Source organism: Hirundo rustica, chromosome 10 (assembly GCF_015227805.2).
Source record: "Hirundo rustica isolate bHirRus1 chromosome 10, bHirRus1.pri.v3, whole genome shotgun sequence".
In the NCBI taxonomy this organism is placed as follows: domain Eukaryota; kingdom Metazoa; phylum Chordata; class Aves; order Passeriformes; family Hirundinidae; genus Hirundo; species Hirundo rustica.
The window spans coordinates 24,670,252-24,683,116 of NC_053459.1; the positions used below are offsets into that span (position 1 = coordinate 24,670,252).

Below are 12,865 nucleotides of genomic sequence, written 5' to 3' on the forward strand. Positions count from 1 at the left end.
GAGGAACCCAGACTGAGCCCCTCATCTTAGCTCGAGGCTGTGAGGAATGTCCAGGCTTCACCTGGTGGCAGAACCTGAGGAGAAACCAGCCCTCACTATTCACAACCCATCGTGGTCCCTCCGTTCGTGGTTGGAAAATTACTTTATTTGTTAAAATACTGTGATATTCCAATTCCTTGTTGTATTCTGTGCTTAAAATTCATCTCTAGAGCTGCTAAAAAACCCAGTTAAAAACAAGGTTTTCATCAAAATCTGGTTGTTTCTCACTAGAATTCTCTTTGTTAAGGACTGGCTGAAGAGCAGAAGGTTCATTCGTCTGTGTGAGTGTGGTTCCAGATGATTTTCTCTCTCTGCTCCTTGATTTTATTTATTTAATTATTTATTTTAAATTTCCTTGCCTCCCCAACCCTCTGTGCCCTCGTTTTCTCATCGTGGCTGTGAGAGATCACAGCAAAATGCTGTTTTTTCAGTTTTTAGCTATTTGGTTTTACATTTCAGGGCTATATCAAGCAGAGTATTAGCTAAATCACACAAGGCTGAATGAGAGTTCTCTGCTGACTTAAGCAGGGCGGGTTTGGATTCTTGGGAAGTGGGACCAGTGCAGGTGTGAAGGTGGAAGTGCCCTTCCAGCTCTGGAGCTGCTGCAGTCACTGAGCTGCAGAGCAGCAATCCAGAGTGTTTGTGCTGCGAGAGGAAACCAGGATTTTAAACTGTGTGCCTGGATTATAACCATTCCTTCCAAAACTCCTGCATTTACACAGGGAGAAGCCGATTTCTTCAGAGCCACGGCTGGCCGGGCGTCGTTTGACGCAGGGAATTTCACATGCAGGGACTGGGGGAACATAATTAAAACCAGGCCATGCTCTGCTGCTCCTTACTGTCCCAAAATTGCAAGTTATTCAGTCCCAGAGGGGCTTTTAAAGAGCATATGCAAGGTTTTTAATGGACTGATCCAGCCTAGAGGAGCAGTGTAGTCAATTCAAGGGAAGGAAAGCCTCAAAGTCCTGGTTCTGGGTGAGCACTGAGCACAAGAGGCTGCACCAAGGCTGCTCCTCCAGGGCTGGAATTGTTTCACACTGGGAGAGGAGAGATTTAGGTTAAATACGAGGAAGGGTGGGAAGGGGCTGGGATGGAATTCCCAGAGCAGCTGTGGCTGCCCCTGGACCCCTGGCAGTGTCCCAGGGCCAGGTTGGACAGGAACTGGAGCAGCCTTGGACAGTGGGAGGTGTCCCTGCCATGGCAGGAGTGGCACTGGGTGGGATTTAAGGTCCTTTCCAGCCCAAACCCACCTGGGATTCTGCTGACGATTCCATGATCTTTTCTCCACCACTTGCCTTCTTCAAACTTTCTTGTCCATCCTATTAGAGGAGGCTATTTTCTCTCCCTTAACAAACCTCCTTGTGCCTCCACGTGCACGGAGGTGAAGCCCTGGCCACAATCCCAGGTGTATTTTCATTAATCTCCCTTTGGAGTGCTCTTTTTTTCCCCACACTGGGAGTGTGACAATGGTACTGCTGGTCTGGAGAAATGTCCTTCATGCTCATGCACCATCTGGACATTGAGGTGCATCTGCCCAGAGGATTTAAAAGCACCAAGCCATCAGCAGCCTGGCACTGTTTCTGGCATTCTGGTTTCTCCATGAGCTTGTGCATCCTCCTCCTCCTGCAAACAGCTTTGGTGGGAGCTGATCCTGCTCCAGCAACCTCAGCAAGGCACCGGTGCCTCTTGCCAAGACTGCAATCAATGAGTTTGAGGCTGCCAGGCATCCCAGAGGGGTGGGATGGAGCCCATGCAGGGTTTCCTGGGGGATTTGTGCTTTTGGCTTCCCAAGGAACTGATGTGAGCATAAGGCTGGTGTGCAGGAGAGCTCCTGGGTGCTCGGAGCTCCTCTGCTTCCCACTTGGAAATCCTGACACCAAGAAGGGCAAAAAGGAGACGGTGGCTTGAGGAGCCCACCCTCCACACCCTAGGAGTGACTTTTTCTGCTCTACATGTGGAAAATGGGATTCATCGGCGCTTCTTTCCCCACCATAACGATTTTACGATTCCTCGGGAGAAGTGTTTCCTTGCATTCCCTTCACGAAGCCACGGGAGCTCAGCACGAGAGTGCTGGACAAAGAGGTGCTGTCTGAAACCCCATTTTGAATTCCAACCGTCACCAAAGGCTCCCTGGTTGGGGTCTGCCACTCCCAGAGCCCACCAGTCCATCAATCCCCTCTCTGTGTCCTGAGGCTTTGCCCATATTTACACAGGGAACAGAAGTTTTCCTTCGAGCTCAGCTCCCACAATGGCAGCAGTGTTGGGAGCTGTGGTGGAGTGACTGCTTCCCAATAAATTAAATCATGTCCTACATCCCCAGGAAGATTTGTTAGGAAAGGTCACCTCAAGGGTCTTTATTACAGAAGAATATTTTTCAAGTGCTCCCCAGTGTTAATACATTATGCGATCTTGCTTAAATTAAACACAAAGCAAGACAAAAGTTGCCAGCTCCCCTGAGAAATATCCTGAGCTGCCTTTATCAAAACAAGTGAAAAAGTGCGTTTTGTGATGCCGCAGCTCTGGCTGTTCTTTAAAAACCTGGCTTTTTACAATTGGTAATTTGCAGTTTGGGGAGTTTTTAATGGGCTTCCCCACTGCGAGCGGGACTTGTGAGGCTCTGCTGCTTCGGAGGGGCTGTGTTAACCCCCTCATTTGTGGTTTTATAGACCCATGTTTTACAGATTTAGCTAGTCAGATGTTTGTTCATCAGGGGGAAAAAATGAAAATCAAACAAAGGAATAGCCCAGAAGCATGACAAACTTGTTTTAGAGCTGTGAGTAGAGGTTAAAAAGTAAATACTGTCCAATCCCCCTTGATTCTCCAAGGGATTCCTGTCTGCTTTGTGCTGCCCCCGTGATTGTTTGTGCCAGCTCCACATCATCCCAGCAGGAGAGGGAGAGGGGAAGGAGCAGTGATGCTCTTGCTGTTGGTCCCTGGGAAATCCAGTCCTGCTGCTGCTGCAGCATCTTCAAGGCAGAGTAAAGATACCCAAATCCAGATTTCCAGCACATGGCCAAACATTCGCAGCAGCTGAATCTCTCTGCAGGCTCTGAGAGATGAAGGAACCCAGAAAAAGCCATTTTCAAAGCTGTTTGAGGGAACCCAGCAGATTTTTACCAGCAGTGTCTTTTCCAGCAGCTTTCTTTTCGGAAGATCTACAGTTTCCCTTCCTTTTTTTTTTTTTTTTTTTTTTTTTGAATGTTATATTGAATGTAACATTTGAATGTTACAAGGAGACTTTTGCATTAAAATGTCATATACTGTGGCTGGAAGTGTTCAAGGCCAGGCTGGACAGAGTTCGGAGCAGCCTGGGACAGTGGAAGGTGTCTCTGCCCGTGGCAGGGGGTGGAAATGAGATGATATTTAATCCCTTCTAGCCCAAATCATTCCATGATTCTCTGACTCTGTGACTTTAAGACGAACATAACAAACCCAAAGCAAAACTACTTCCCCTGCAGTCCTACAAGTTCATTTTAACTCTTCATTTTCTCTCTGCTGAGCTGGAGCCACATTGCTCAGAACATTCCCCCAGTTTTAAAAGGCATTTTACTTTCTCAGAGTGCAGTAATTCAGTAAGAACTGCGTGTACTTTGGTCAAAGCTTTAAAACCACAGAATTCTATAAAGTCTGCAAGTAGCTTGACTTTTGCCTTGTGAAAATAATGCAATAAGTCAGTGTTCAGGAATTTTCAGAGGACAGCTTGAGTTCAGATGAAAAAAACTGACTATCAGGGACAGAGCTGTGATTTTCTGGTGCTTGGCAGTTTTTAATCCAGGGTTGTCAGAGATGTTCAACATTTCTGATCCCTCAGAGATGTTGATCTAGAGGATGTTCCTGAAAATAACCTCGGGGAATCTCTGTTTAAACATAATTATTTTACCAGATCCAAACCACAAGTCCCAGGCAGAGACACAGCATCAGCACAATGACCACCATGTGCCAGGGTTAAACCTCTACTTTCTGCTTCCTCAGGATGGAAAACGACCCTGAGGCAGAATGCCCTGTACCACTGGATGATTTAAAATCTGTGGTGAACAGCAGCGAGGAAGATGAAAAGCTGCAAGTTAAAATCCAGGCTTTTGAAGAGAAAATAAATGTGGACAACAGCACCCCTGGCTCAGCGAGGAGATACAGCCTGGGCCAGGTCTCTAAAGAAGAAAGGAAGGACATGAGGTTTAACAGGTATGGCTCTGGAAAATGTGTGAGGGGTTCAGGGAGATCAGTTTTGTCATAAAACTTTATCCAAACACGGGGGGTTTGGTCTGCTCATGTAATACCCACAGCCAGCATAAACTTAATTTTAAACAAACTTTTGCATCCGTGAACTTAAGGGCTGGAGGGAATCTTTCTAAATCACAGAATGGTTTGGGTGGGAAGGGACCTTAAATCCCCTCCAGTGCCACCCCAGCCATGGCAGGGACACCTCCCACTGTCCCAGGCTGCTCCCAGCCCTGTCCAACCTGGCCTTGGGCACTGCCAGGGATCCAGGGGCAGCCACAGCTGCTCTAGGGATCCCATTTAATCTTTTCTGTGCCCTGAAGCAGCAAAAAGAGCAGGAAAAGAGCTGCATTGAGAAATCACAGAAAGGAAGGTCCTGAGAGCTTTCCTGGGGTGTCATCACCGATATTTATCAATGACAGCATTTATCACTAACAATATTTATCAATAAACAAAATCTGTCAAGTTTATTTATCGGGGTCCTCAGGCTGTCCCTGCCCCACAGCTCCACGCAGAGCTCTGCTCTCCCTGCTCCAGGATTTGCCCTTTCAGCCACTTCTGCCCTCTTTGGTCCCCTCCATCTCCAGCAGGGATCCAGGGCTGGAGGCTGGGTGCTGGTTCAGTGAAACGCTGCTGGGTTTTTGTCACATTTTTATGATGTGATTGGTAAAGCAGCCACGCCACCCCCGGGGTTATAAGATCCTTGCCGAGGGGCTGCCTCGCTCCCCCTGTGGCAGGATTTGGGATATGTGGATATCACTTGGATATTATTTCATTTCATTTGCTCGTTAAAGCTGTGGCTTGAGCTTGGCTTTTGAAATGCAGATTTCCCAGAAGGTTCTTGCCCCCGTCACGGTGAGCCCCACACTGAGCTGTCCGAGGCAGCTGCACAGGGCACGTTTTGGGGGGATTTTTGCGCCCTGCCTCTATTCCAAACCCTTTTTCCCTTCCTTCCTCCCCTGCAGGTCCAAGAGCCTGGCCCTGCACGCACTCAGGATGAAGGGACTGAGCTCGGAGGGAGGGGAGAATGGGGAGATCCCTGCTGGCATCTCCTTCTCCGAGATCTGCCTCAGCCAGGAGCACCAGATGCTGCCTTTTGGGGTCCACCCTGAAGCAGTGCACGTGGGGAACTCCCTGGTTTCCCCCCAAAGTGCTGATTACCCCCAGGCAGCCAGCCTGCCACGACTGACCCCGGAAAAGGCTGTGGAGGGCAGGGCAGAGGCAGCCACGGGCCCTGTGGAATGCCAGGACAAGCTGTACCTGCACCTGAAGGAAAACCTGGGCAAAGTAAAAGAATACGTGCTGGAGATGGGGAGGAGGATTCCCATCCCTGAGCAGTGTGTGGTCGAAGGTAAGCGGGATGAGCCTTCCCAGGAGCTTTAACTCCCACCCAGACCCCTCTCAGGGCTCTGGCAAAGGGGAGCAGAGACCCTCCAGCACGGACAGGGAGGAACATCAGCTTTAGGAAACATCATCTTTCCCAGATGGAATCTATTGAAACCTTCCAGGATTCGTGTCCTTCAGGGACACAGCACATCCCTTGCCTCTCCCAGATGGCTCAAGTGAAGATTTCCCTTTGGATGTCATGGGGAATGAGCCCTGAGGGGTGGCAGAGCCTCTGGGCACAGGAGCAGGGAGAGGACGTTCCTGGCTCCAGGCTGGAGTTGTGGAGCTGGGTTTGACAGCAGGGATGGACGTGTGCTGGACAGCCCACGTGCCATGGGCCCCACGCTGATCCATAGGGCTCCTGCTGGGTTGGTTTGGGGCAGATCCGGGGCTCCTTCCTCATTACCAAGTTATTAAATCAGCTGGGTTGGGGCGGTGCAGGTCAGGGGCCTCAGGGCAGCCACAAAACTCCCTGAGGGCACAGCAGGGTGAGATCCCTGGTGGTGTGGGTTGGATCCCATCTCACCAATCCCTGGGGTGCTGGAATGTTTGCTGCTTTCATCCCTGATGGGTCTGTGATCTGCTCCTCTTCGAAGGGAGTGCTTTGGGCTGGGTTGGGTTGAGTTGGGCTGGGTTGGGTTGAGTTGGGCTGGGTTGGGTTGAGTTGGGTTGGGTTGGGTTGAGTTGGGCTGGGTTGGGTTGGGTTGAGTTGGGCTGTGTTGGGTTGGGTTGGGTTGAGTTGGGCTGAGCTGGGTCAGGTTGAGCTGTGTTGGGTCGGGTCGGGAGCCTCCTGTTTATTCCCTTTGAGGTGATTTTGGGTGCATCCAGCCCCTCGCTGGTGGCCACGAGCTGCTCACAGCCCAACCCTTCCATGGGCCACATTGATCCCAAAAAGGCAACTCCCTCGATAAATTAAATGGAATTTAATTTCATAAATTCAATTTTCAGTCGCTTCCAACATCACCTTCTAATAGAGCGTCACTTCAGCTCTAACAAGCATAAATGAAATTGATAAAAGAATAATTTTTTTCCTTTCTCAGTGGTCAAGAAGTGGAAAAGCAGTTCCCACTCATAAAAGGGATATAATTCTTTCTCTATATGTATATTTTAAAAGCTTATGCTTCTGAAGAATTTCCTAAATACCTTAAATTCCAGGTTTAGTGGTTGAAATAGTTATTTGGTAGAATTAAGGATAAAACTTGTGTTCCATAAAACTCCAGTGAAAACATGAGAGTGAACAACGTGGCTTTTGAAGTGCTGAGTGCCCTGACCCCGCGCTAATGAAATCCCATATATTGAATATTTTTTAATGTATTGCTCAGTTTCCTTTCTGCAATACCTCTTATGATACATCCTAGGCATGTGACTATTTCTAAATTCATTCAAACTATTGTAATTTCCTGAAAATCCTCAACCAGCATTCCTAGGGAAATTCCTTGAGCAGGGACACATGTGCAGAGCAGAGATTTATGGGACTCGTTCTAAATCCGTTGAAGAAATGCAGCCCAGCTCATTCCACAGGGGACAGCTCTGTTAATATTCCAGATATTGCACAAACCTCTCCAGAAACCTGCAGTTATTGCACTTCAGAGATCCCCAAACTCTAACAGGGCCCACTCAGAGGCGTGTTTTACATTTCAGCAACGCGTCTAGCAGAAAAAAAAACAAGATTAGAAAACATTAATAAACATAGCTGGCTGATTTTATGTTGGCTGTGTGGGAGTCTTGAACTGGAAATTTAATGTGTAAGATGTGGAAGATAGGAAAAGATTAAGAACTCCAGAGCAGCCCCTTACGACACTGAGTATTTGAAGGAAATAGTGGCAAAACGTGTTGCAAGGGTGCACATTTCCCAACTTTTCCTTGCCTTTCCTGGGATCTCAGGTGGCAGCTCTGGGGGCTCAGCAGGGTGTGGATGGCACTTAGAAGAATTTCCCAGGGGCAATGGGCCAAATTCTGCTCTCTCAGCCAGAATTCCACCCCTGTTTGCATTTCTGCCACTGCTGGTGTCCGACCTGGGGCAGCCTGTCTGGGAATGGAGTTAATCCCTCATGGCTTAACCCCAGAACCTTGGGAATATCCCAATTTTCCTGTGGGACCCCTCCGATCTGGGCACTAATGACACAGGGGAAGGTGTCCCTGCCCAGGAGCTGGAGGTGCCGGAAGGTCCCTCCCAACCCTACCCATTCTGGGACTGCCTGCATTAATTAGAGCCTCAGTTTGAAGGATGAAGGCTAAGAGTGGCTGCAGGAGCGTGAGGAAAATCAGAGGCTTCCATGACAATGGAGATAAATGGACTCTGCAGCCTGGAAAAGAGATTTGCAATATCACGAGTGACTGGGAGGATTAAGGGAGCGTCAGCCCGGGTCCAGGTGCTGGAGAACACGCAATGAAGTTGTCAGAGGCGAGTTCAAAGCACACAGAATAGGCACCTCTGCTCCCTGAAATTGTCTGTGATTTGCAAATTGGCTTTTTTTGCTCTCGAGTTGGATGTTTGCTGCGTGGGTCGTACCCCTCGTGGAGCATTCCTGCTTTACGGGGTGTGATTTGCAGGCTCCTTGTTGGCTCCTGAGCTCATTCCGTTTATATTCCACGTCCAAATGGATGCAGTATTAACTGGAGTGTCAGGTTTTACAGCTGGGGAAGGGCTGCAGGTTAAGAAGTGTCAGGGTGGATCCATGAACTGTCTGTGACATTTTGAAGATGCCTCATACAGACCTTGAAAAATTGCCGTGTCAGCCCCGGTGTTTAATATTTACTATTTTTGGCTGGCCGTGCCTTGGGCAGGGGAGAGCTGTGAATTGGGTGATGATCCTACAGCAGGAGCAGTGTTAGCACTGGGCTGGTGGCCAGAAGGTTTTATCCTAAAGAAAGGGGTGTTCCACAGAGCAGACAAGCTGCAACACCAGACTCGTGTGCATGAGGGAAATGTTTTGGAATAACGCTGCAGTCAGACAGAGGATTTGATCCGGGGCAGAAAGAAGGAGCCCAAACCCACAAAAATCCATTTATTGGTTCAGTTCCTGCTTAGTTTGAAGCCTTGAGCCCTGACCTACATCTCTGACATACCTGATGCAGTTTGAGGCATTTTTTAAAGTCACGTTCGTCGCTTAAAGCCTCTTAATCCTGGGGATCTTTTCCTCAAAAGAGGACAAAAAGAACAAGCCACCGTATTTGCCAGGCTCTTCAGTTATTTGCCAGGCTCTTCAGTTTTCATGGAGCTCAGCGGAGGTTTCCTCCGCCCATATTTTTTGGGATGGGTTGGGATTCTGCGTCCTCCTGGATACCCCCAGGATGTTGATGATGGCAGCTGCCCAGGCCCTTCCAAACCAACCCACTGCAGTTCAGGGGTGATTCTGTGGTTATCGGTGTCGTCGTGCTGGTTTGGGGACAGCCACCCCACCCAGCTGGGATGGACTCCACTCGGTTTCTCCTGCCTTAGCTCCCTCAGTTTCTGCAGCCCTGCAGCCTGCACCTGCTGCAGCCTCGCTGCCCTCACCCTGACCCTGCACGCTGCAGGATTTCTGATCTGCTCTCACCCTGAGCTCACACACTGCAGGATTTCTGATCTGCTCTCACCCTGAGCTCACACACTGCAGGATTTCTGATCTGCTCTCACCCTGAGCTCACACGCTGCAGGATTTCTGATCTGCTCTCACCCTGAGCTCACACGCTGCAGGATTTCTGATCTGCTCTCACCCTGAGCTCACACGCTGCAGGATTTCTGATCTGCTCTCACCCTGAGCTCACACGCTGCAGGATTTCTGATCTGCTCTCACCCTGAGCTCACACGCTGCAGGATTTCTGATCTGCTCTCACCCTGAGCTCACACACTGCAGGATTTCTGATCTGTTCTCACCCTGAGCCTGCACACTGCAGGATTTCTGATCTGTTCTCACCCTGAGCCTGCACACTGCAGGATTTCTGATCTGCTCTCACCCTGAGCCTGCACGCTGCAGGATTTCTGATCTGCTCTCACCCTGACCCTGCACGCTGCAGGATTTCTGATCTGCTCTCACCCTGAGCTCACACGCTGCAGGATTTCTGATCTGCTCTCACCCTGAGCTCACACGCTGCAGGATTTCTGATCTGCTCTCACCCTGAGCTCACACGCTGCAGGATTTCTGATCTGCTCTCACCCTGAGCCTGCACGCTGCAGGATTTCTGATCTGCTCTCACCCTGAGCTCACACACTGCAGGATTTCTGATCTGTTCTCACCCTGAGCCTGCACACTGCAGGATTTCTGATCTGCTCTCACCCTGAGCCTGCACACTGCAGGATTTCTGATCTGTTCTCACCCTGAGCCTGCACACTGCAGGATTTCTGATCTGCTCTCACCCTGAGCCTGCACACTGCAGGATTTCTGATCTGTTCTCACCCTGAGCCTGCACACTGCAGGATTTCTGATCTGCTCTCACCCTGACCCTGCACGCTGCAGGATTTCTGATCTGTTCTCACCCTGAGCTCACACGCTGAAGGATTTCTGATCTGCTCTCACCCTGAGCCTGCACACTGCAGGATTTCTGATCTGCTCTCACCCTGAGCTCACACGCTGCAGGATTTCTGATCTGCTCTCACCCTGAGCTCACACGCTGCAGGATTTCTGATCTGCTCTCCTTGCTCCCCACACCTGCCAGAAGGGTGCCTCCGACCCATGGCCCCGTGTGTCCTGCTTTGGGTGCAGAAGATTCCCAGAGAGAAGCCTGCACAGCTGCTGGGTTTGGTTATAACAAGGACAGCCCCTTGCTTCCTGCTCTAGTTCTGCTCGATTTTTTAGGTAATTTGGATTAAAAAGCCACCATGAGCGCTCAGAGCTCTGAATGTGGAGTGAGCTGCTGGAAAGAGAGCTTTTGATAATATCTGTGTGCCAGGGATGCTGAAGGATTTGCCATCTCCAGCCTCCTTTGGGAAGGACAGAGCCCTGGGACACCGTGGAATCATTTCCCCCTCGCTCACCGGGGCCGCATCCTGTGGCATCCAGTGAAAAATATCAGAAGCGTTTTCCAGCAGCCGTTCCTGGCTCCTGGGTGCCGTGCAGGAGGAAATCCGCCCAGAGAACATTCCCTGGGGTCCCTGGCAGAGCGGGGGGCGGCGGGGGGAGCAGGTTGCAGCGTGCTGGCCAATGTGGTTGTTATTATGTTTTATGTGGAACTCGGGGGTAATGGGGACCAGATGACGGCGTGGATGGAAACGCTCAGTGCTCCCCTGCAGTGCTCACCCCTGCTCCGGCCTGATAAATTCCAGCATTCCATCAGCCAGACCCTGATTGGGAACAGATGGCCTTGGGTCCCGCAGTGGGATCAGAGGCCCAGGAGAGCGGTGCCGCTCTGCTGGGTCACAGCAAACAGGAGCTGGCATCCCCAGAGCTGGAGGAGGCACTGGGGATGGCAGTGCCACCACTCGGGATGGCCGTCGTGCTCCTGGCGGTCCAGAGCGCGGAGAAATCCCTGGGAGTGCAACCAGCTCTTCCCTGGCTGCCCTCACACATGTGTGACACCTCCTGGGAGCTTCACACCCGCCCTGGGAGCAGCCCTGGAAATGGGCTGGGCTTTGCCCGGCGGCTGGCACACTCCTGTGCGTGGTGGCATCAACCAGAGGGCTTCAGGATGGGGCTTGGAGCAACCTGGTCCCGGGGAAGGGCGGCGGGGAGAACGGGATGAGCTTTAAGGCCCTTCCAACCCAGTCTGTGATTCTGTGATGCTTTTATGACTTCTGAGCTTCTGGATTTGCCCTGTGGATGTGGAGGCTGTGCTGTGCCTCGTTGGGTGTGCACCCCGTCACAGCCCTGCCTTCCTGTCAGTGCTGGTGAAACCCACTGCGGGTGAGACCCGCAGTCAGTGGTGTTAAAAACAACAGAAAGCAGAGTTTCTTGGAGCTGCTTGCTTCAAAAATTGCCCTCTCCTCCTATAAATGTGTTTATTTTGTAACCCAAACTGGAGGGGTCAGGCAAAGGAAACTGAGGGAGCTGGAAAAGCTTAAACCCCAAATTTAAAAAGTTGCATCCACTTCTTATTGGTTCCATGTTTATGTGTGGGTTTGATCCTATTTAGGAAATTCATGAGCATGCTTTTACTCCTATTAGCAGACTTCATTTAGTAGTAAGGGATTACCAATGTAAATCAAATCACTCATTAATTGAGCCAGTGACTCTGTACCCTCCCGGTTCAGCCCAGCACGTGAGGCTGGGATAGGTAACAATTAACAGCTCCACTGACGTTCTTCTGGCTGTATTTTGTTCCTTTTCCCCAGGCACAAGCGCTCGGTTGTGAACTTTAACAACTGCAGCACGCGTTCCCTTGTTTCCTGCAGGAGAAACGAGTCCTCGCTTCTCCCCTTGCTGGAAGGCAGAGACTCACCGAGGGCTGAGAAATGTTCCTGGGCTGGAGGAACGTTTCCTTGGGGGCTTGATCAGTCTTCTGGGCCATTTGGTGACTCTGTGGGGTGGGTTTGTGTCCTGTGCCGCTCTTCACGTGTTCTCACGTTCTCAGATCCTTCTCTTGTGGTATTTGGACTCTCCTGCCAAGCCAGGCCAGGCTGAGGAAGGAGGGGAACTCAGGAGATAACGAAAGGACAGGAGAAAATGGTCTTAAACTGCCAGAGGGCAGGGATGGATGGAGTATTGGGAAGGAATTCCTGACTGTGAGGTGGGGAGGGGCTGGGATGGAATTCCCAGAGCAGCTGTGGTGCCCCTGGATCCCTGGCAGTGTCCCAGGCCAGGCTGGACAGGGCTCGGAGCAGCCTGGGACAGTGGGAGGTGTCCCTGCCATGGCAGGGGTGAAATGAGATGAGATTTGAGGTCTTTCCAACCCAAGGCACTCCATGATTCCGTGACTCTGCTGACATTGGAATAACAGATATTCCCTGTTCTTGCTGGAACCTGGGAGTCCATGGCACGCTGCTGAAAGATGCACACAGCAAACGTGGGCCGCTTGTCAGCCCCTGCCAAACTGAGCCCATCAACCAGAGCAGGGCAGCCCTGCTCATTCCAGAGCCTGGGAGGTTGTCTGGGAAGGGGCTTTCGGCAGTGGGCACTGACAAATGAGCGCTGCAGTTTTCCAGGAGCTTTGTGCTCAGCCAGCGAAGGCTCTGGTCTGGAGCTGCCGCTGATTTTGGCTGTGTCCTCAGCCTCTGTCTGCTCCTCAGTGTCACCAGAAAAACTTGGCAAGCGCTTTCCCAGGGCCTCCCGTTCCTCCATAGATCCTTTGCCCTTTTTTTAGCCTG

At 50.8% G+C, this 12,865-nt stretch overlaps 1 protein-coding gene across 10 annotated transcripts in view; it reads left to right on the forward strand.

Moving 5' to 3' along the window:
- The window catches only part of VEPH1 (ventricular zone expressed PH domain containing 1), a 60,506-nt gene that overhangs the window by 32,950 nt on the left and 14,691 nt on the right, over positions 1–12,865 (forward strand). For 6 of the 10 annotated variants that reach the window (XM_040074270.2, XM_040074267.2, XM_040074268.2 and 3 more), the window contains 3 exons: positions 4,012–4,221; positions 5,223–5,608; positions 11,954–12,246. In XM_040074270.2, the coding sequence (XP_039930204.1) occupies positions 4,012–4,221; positions 5,223–5,608; positions 11,954–12,207 (850 nt within the window). In that variant the 3' untranslated portion in view covers positions 12,208–12,246. Of the gene's footprint in view, positions 1–4,011; positions 4,222–5,222; positions 5,609–11,953; positions 12,253–12,865 lie in introns of those variants that run through there. The other 4 variants (XM_040074271.2, XM_058421940.1, XM_058421937.1 and 1 more) reach the window with 3 other exon arrangements.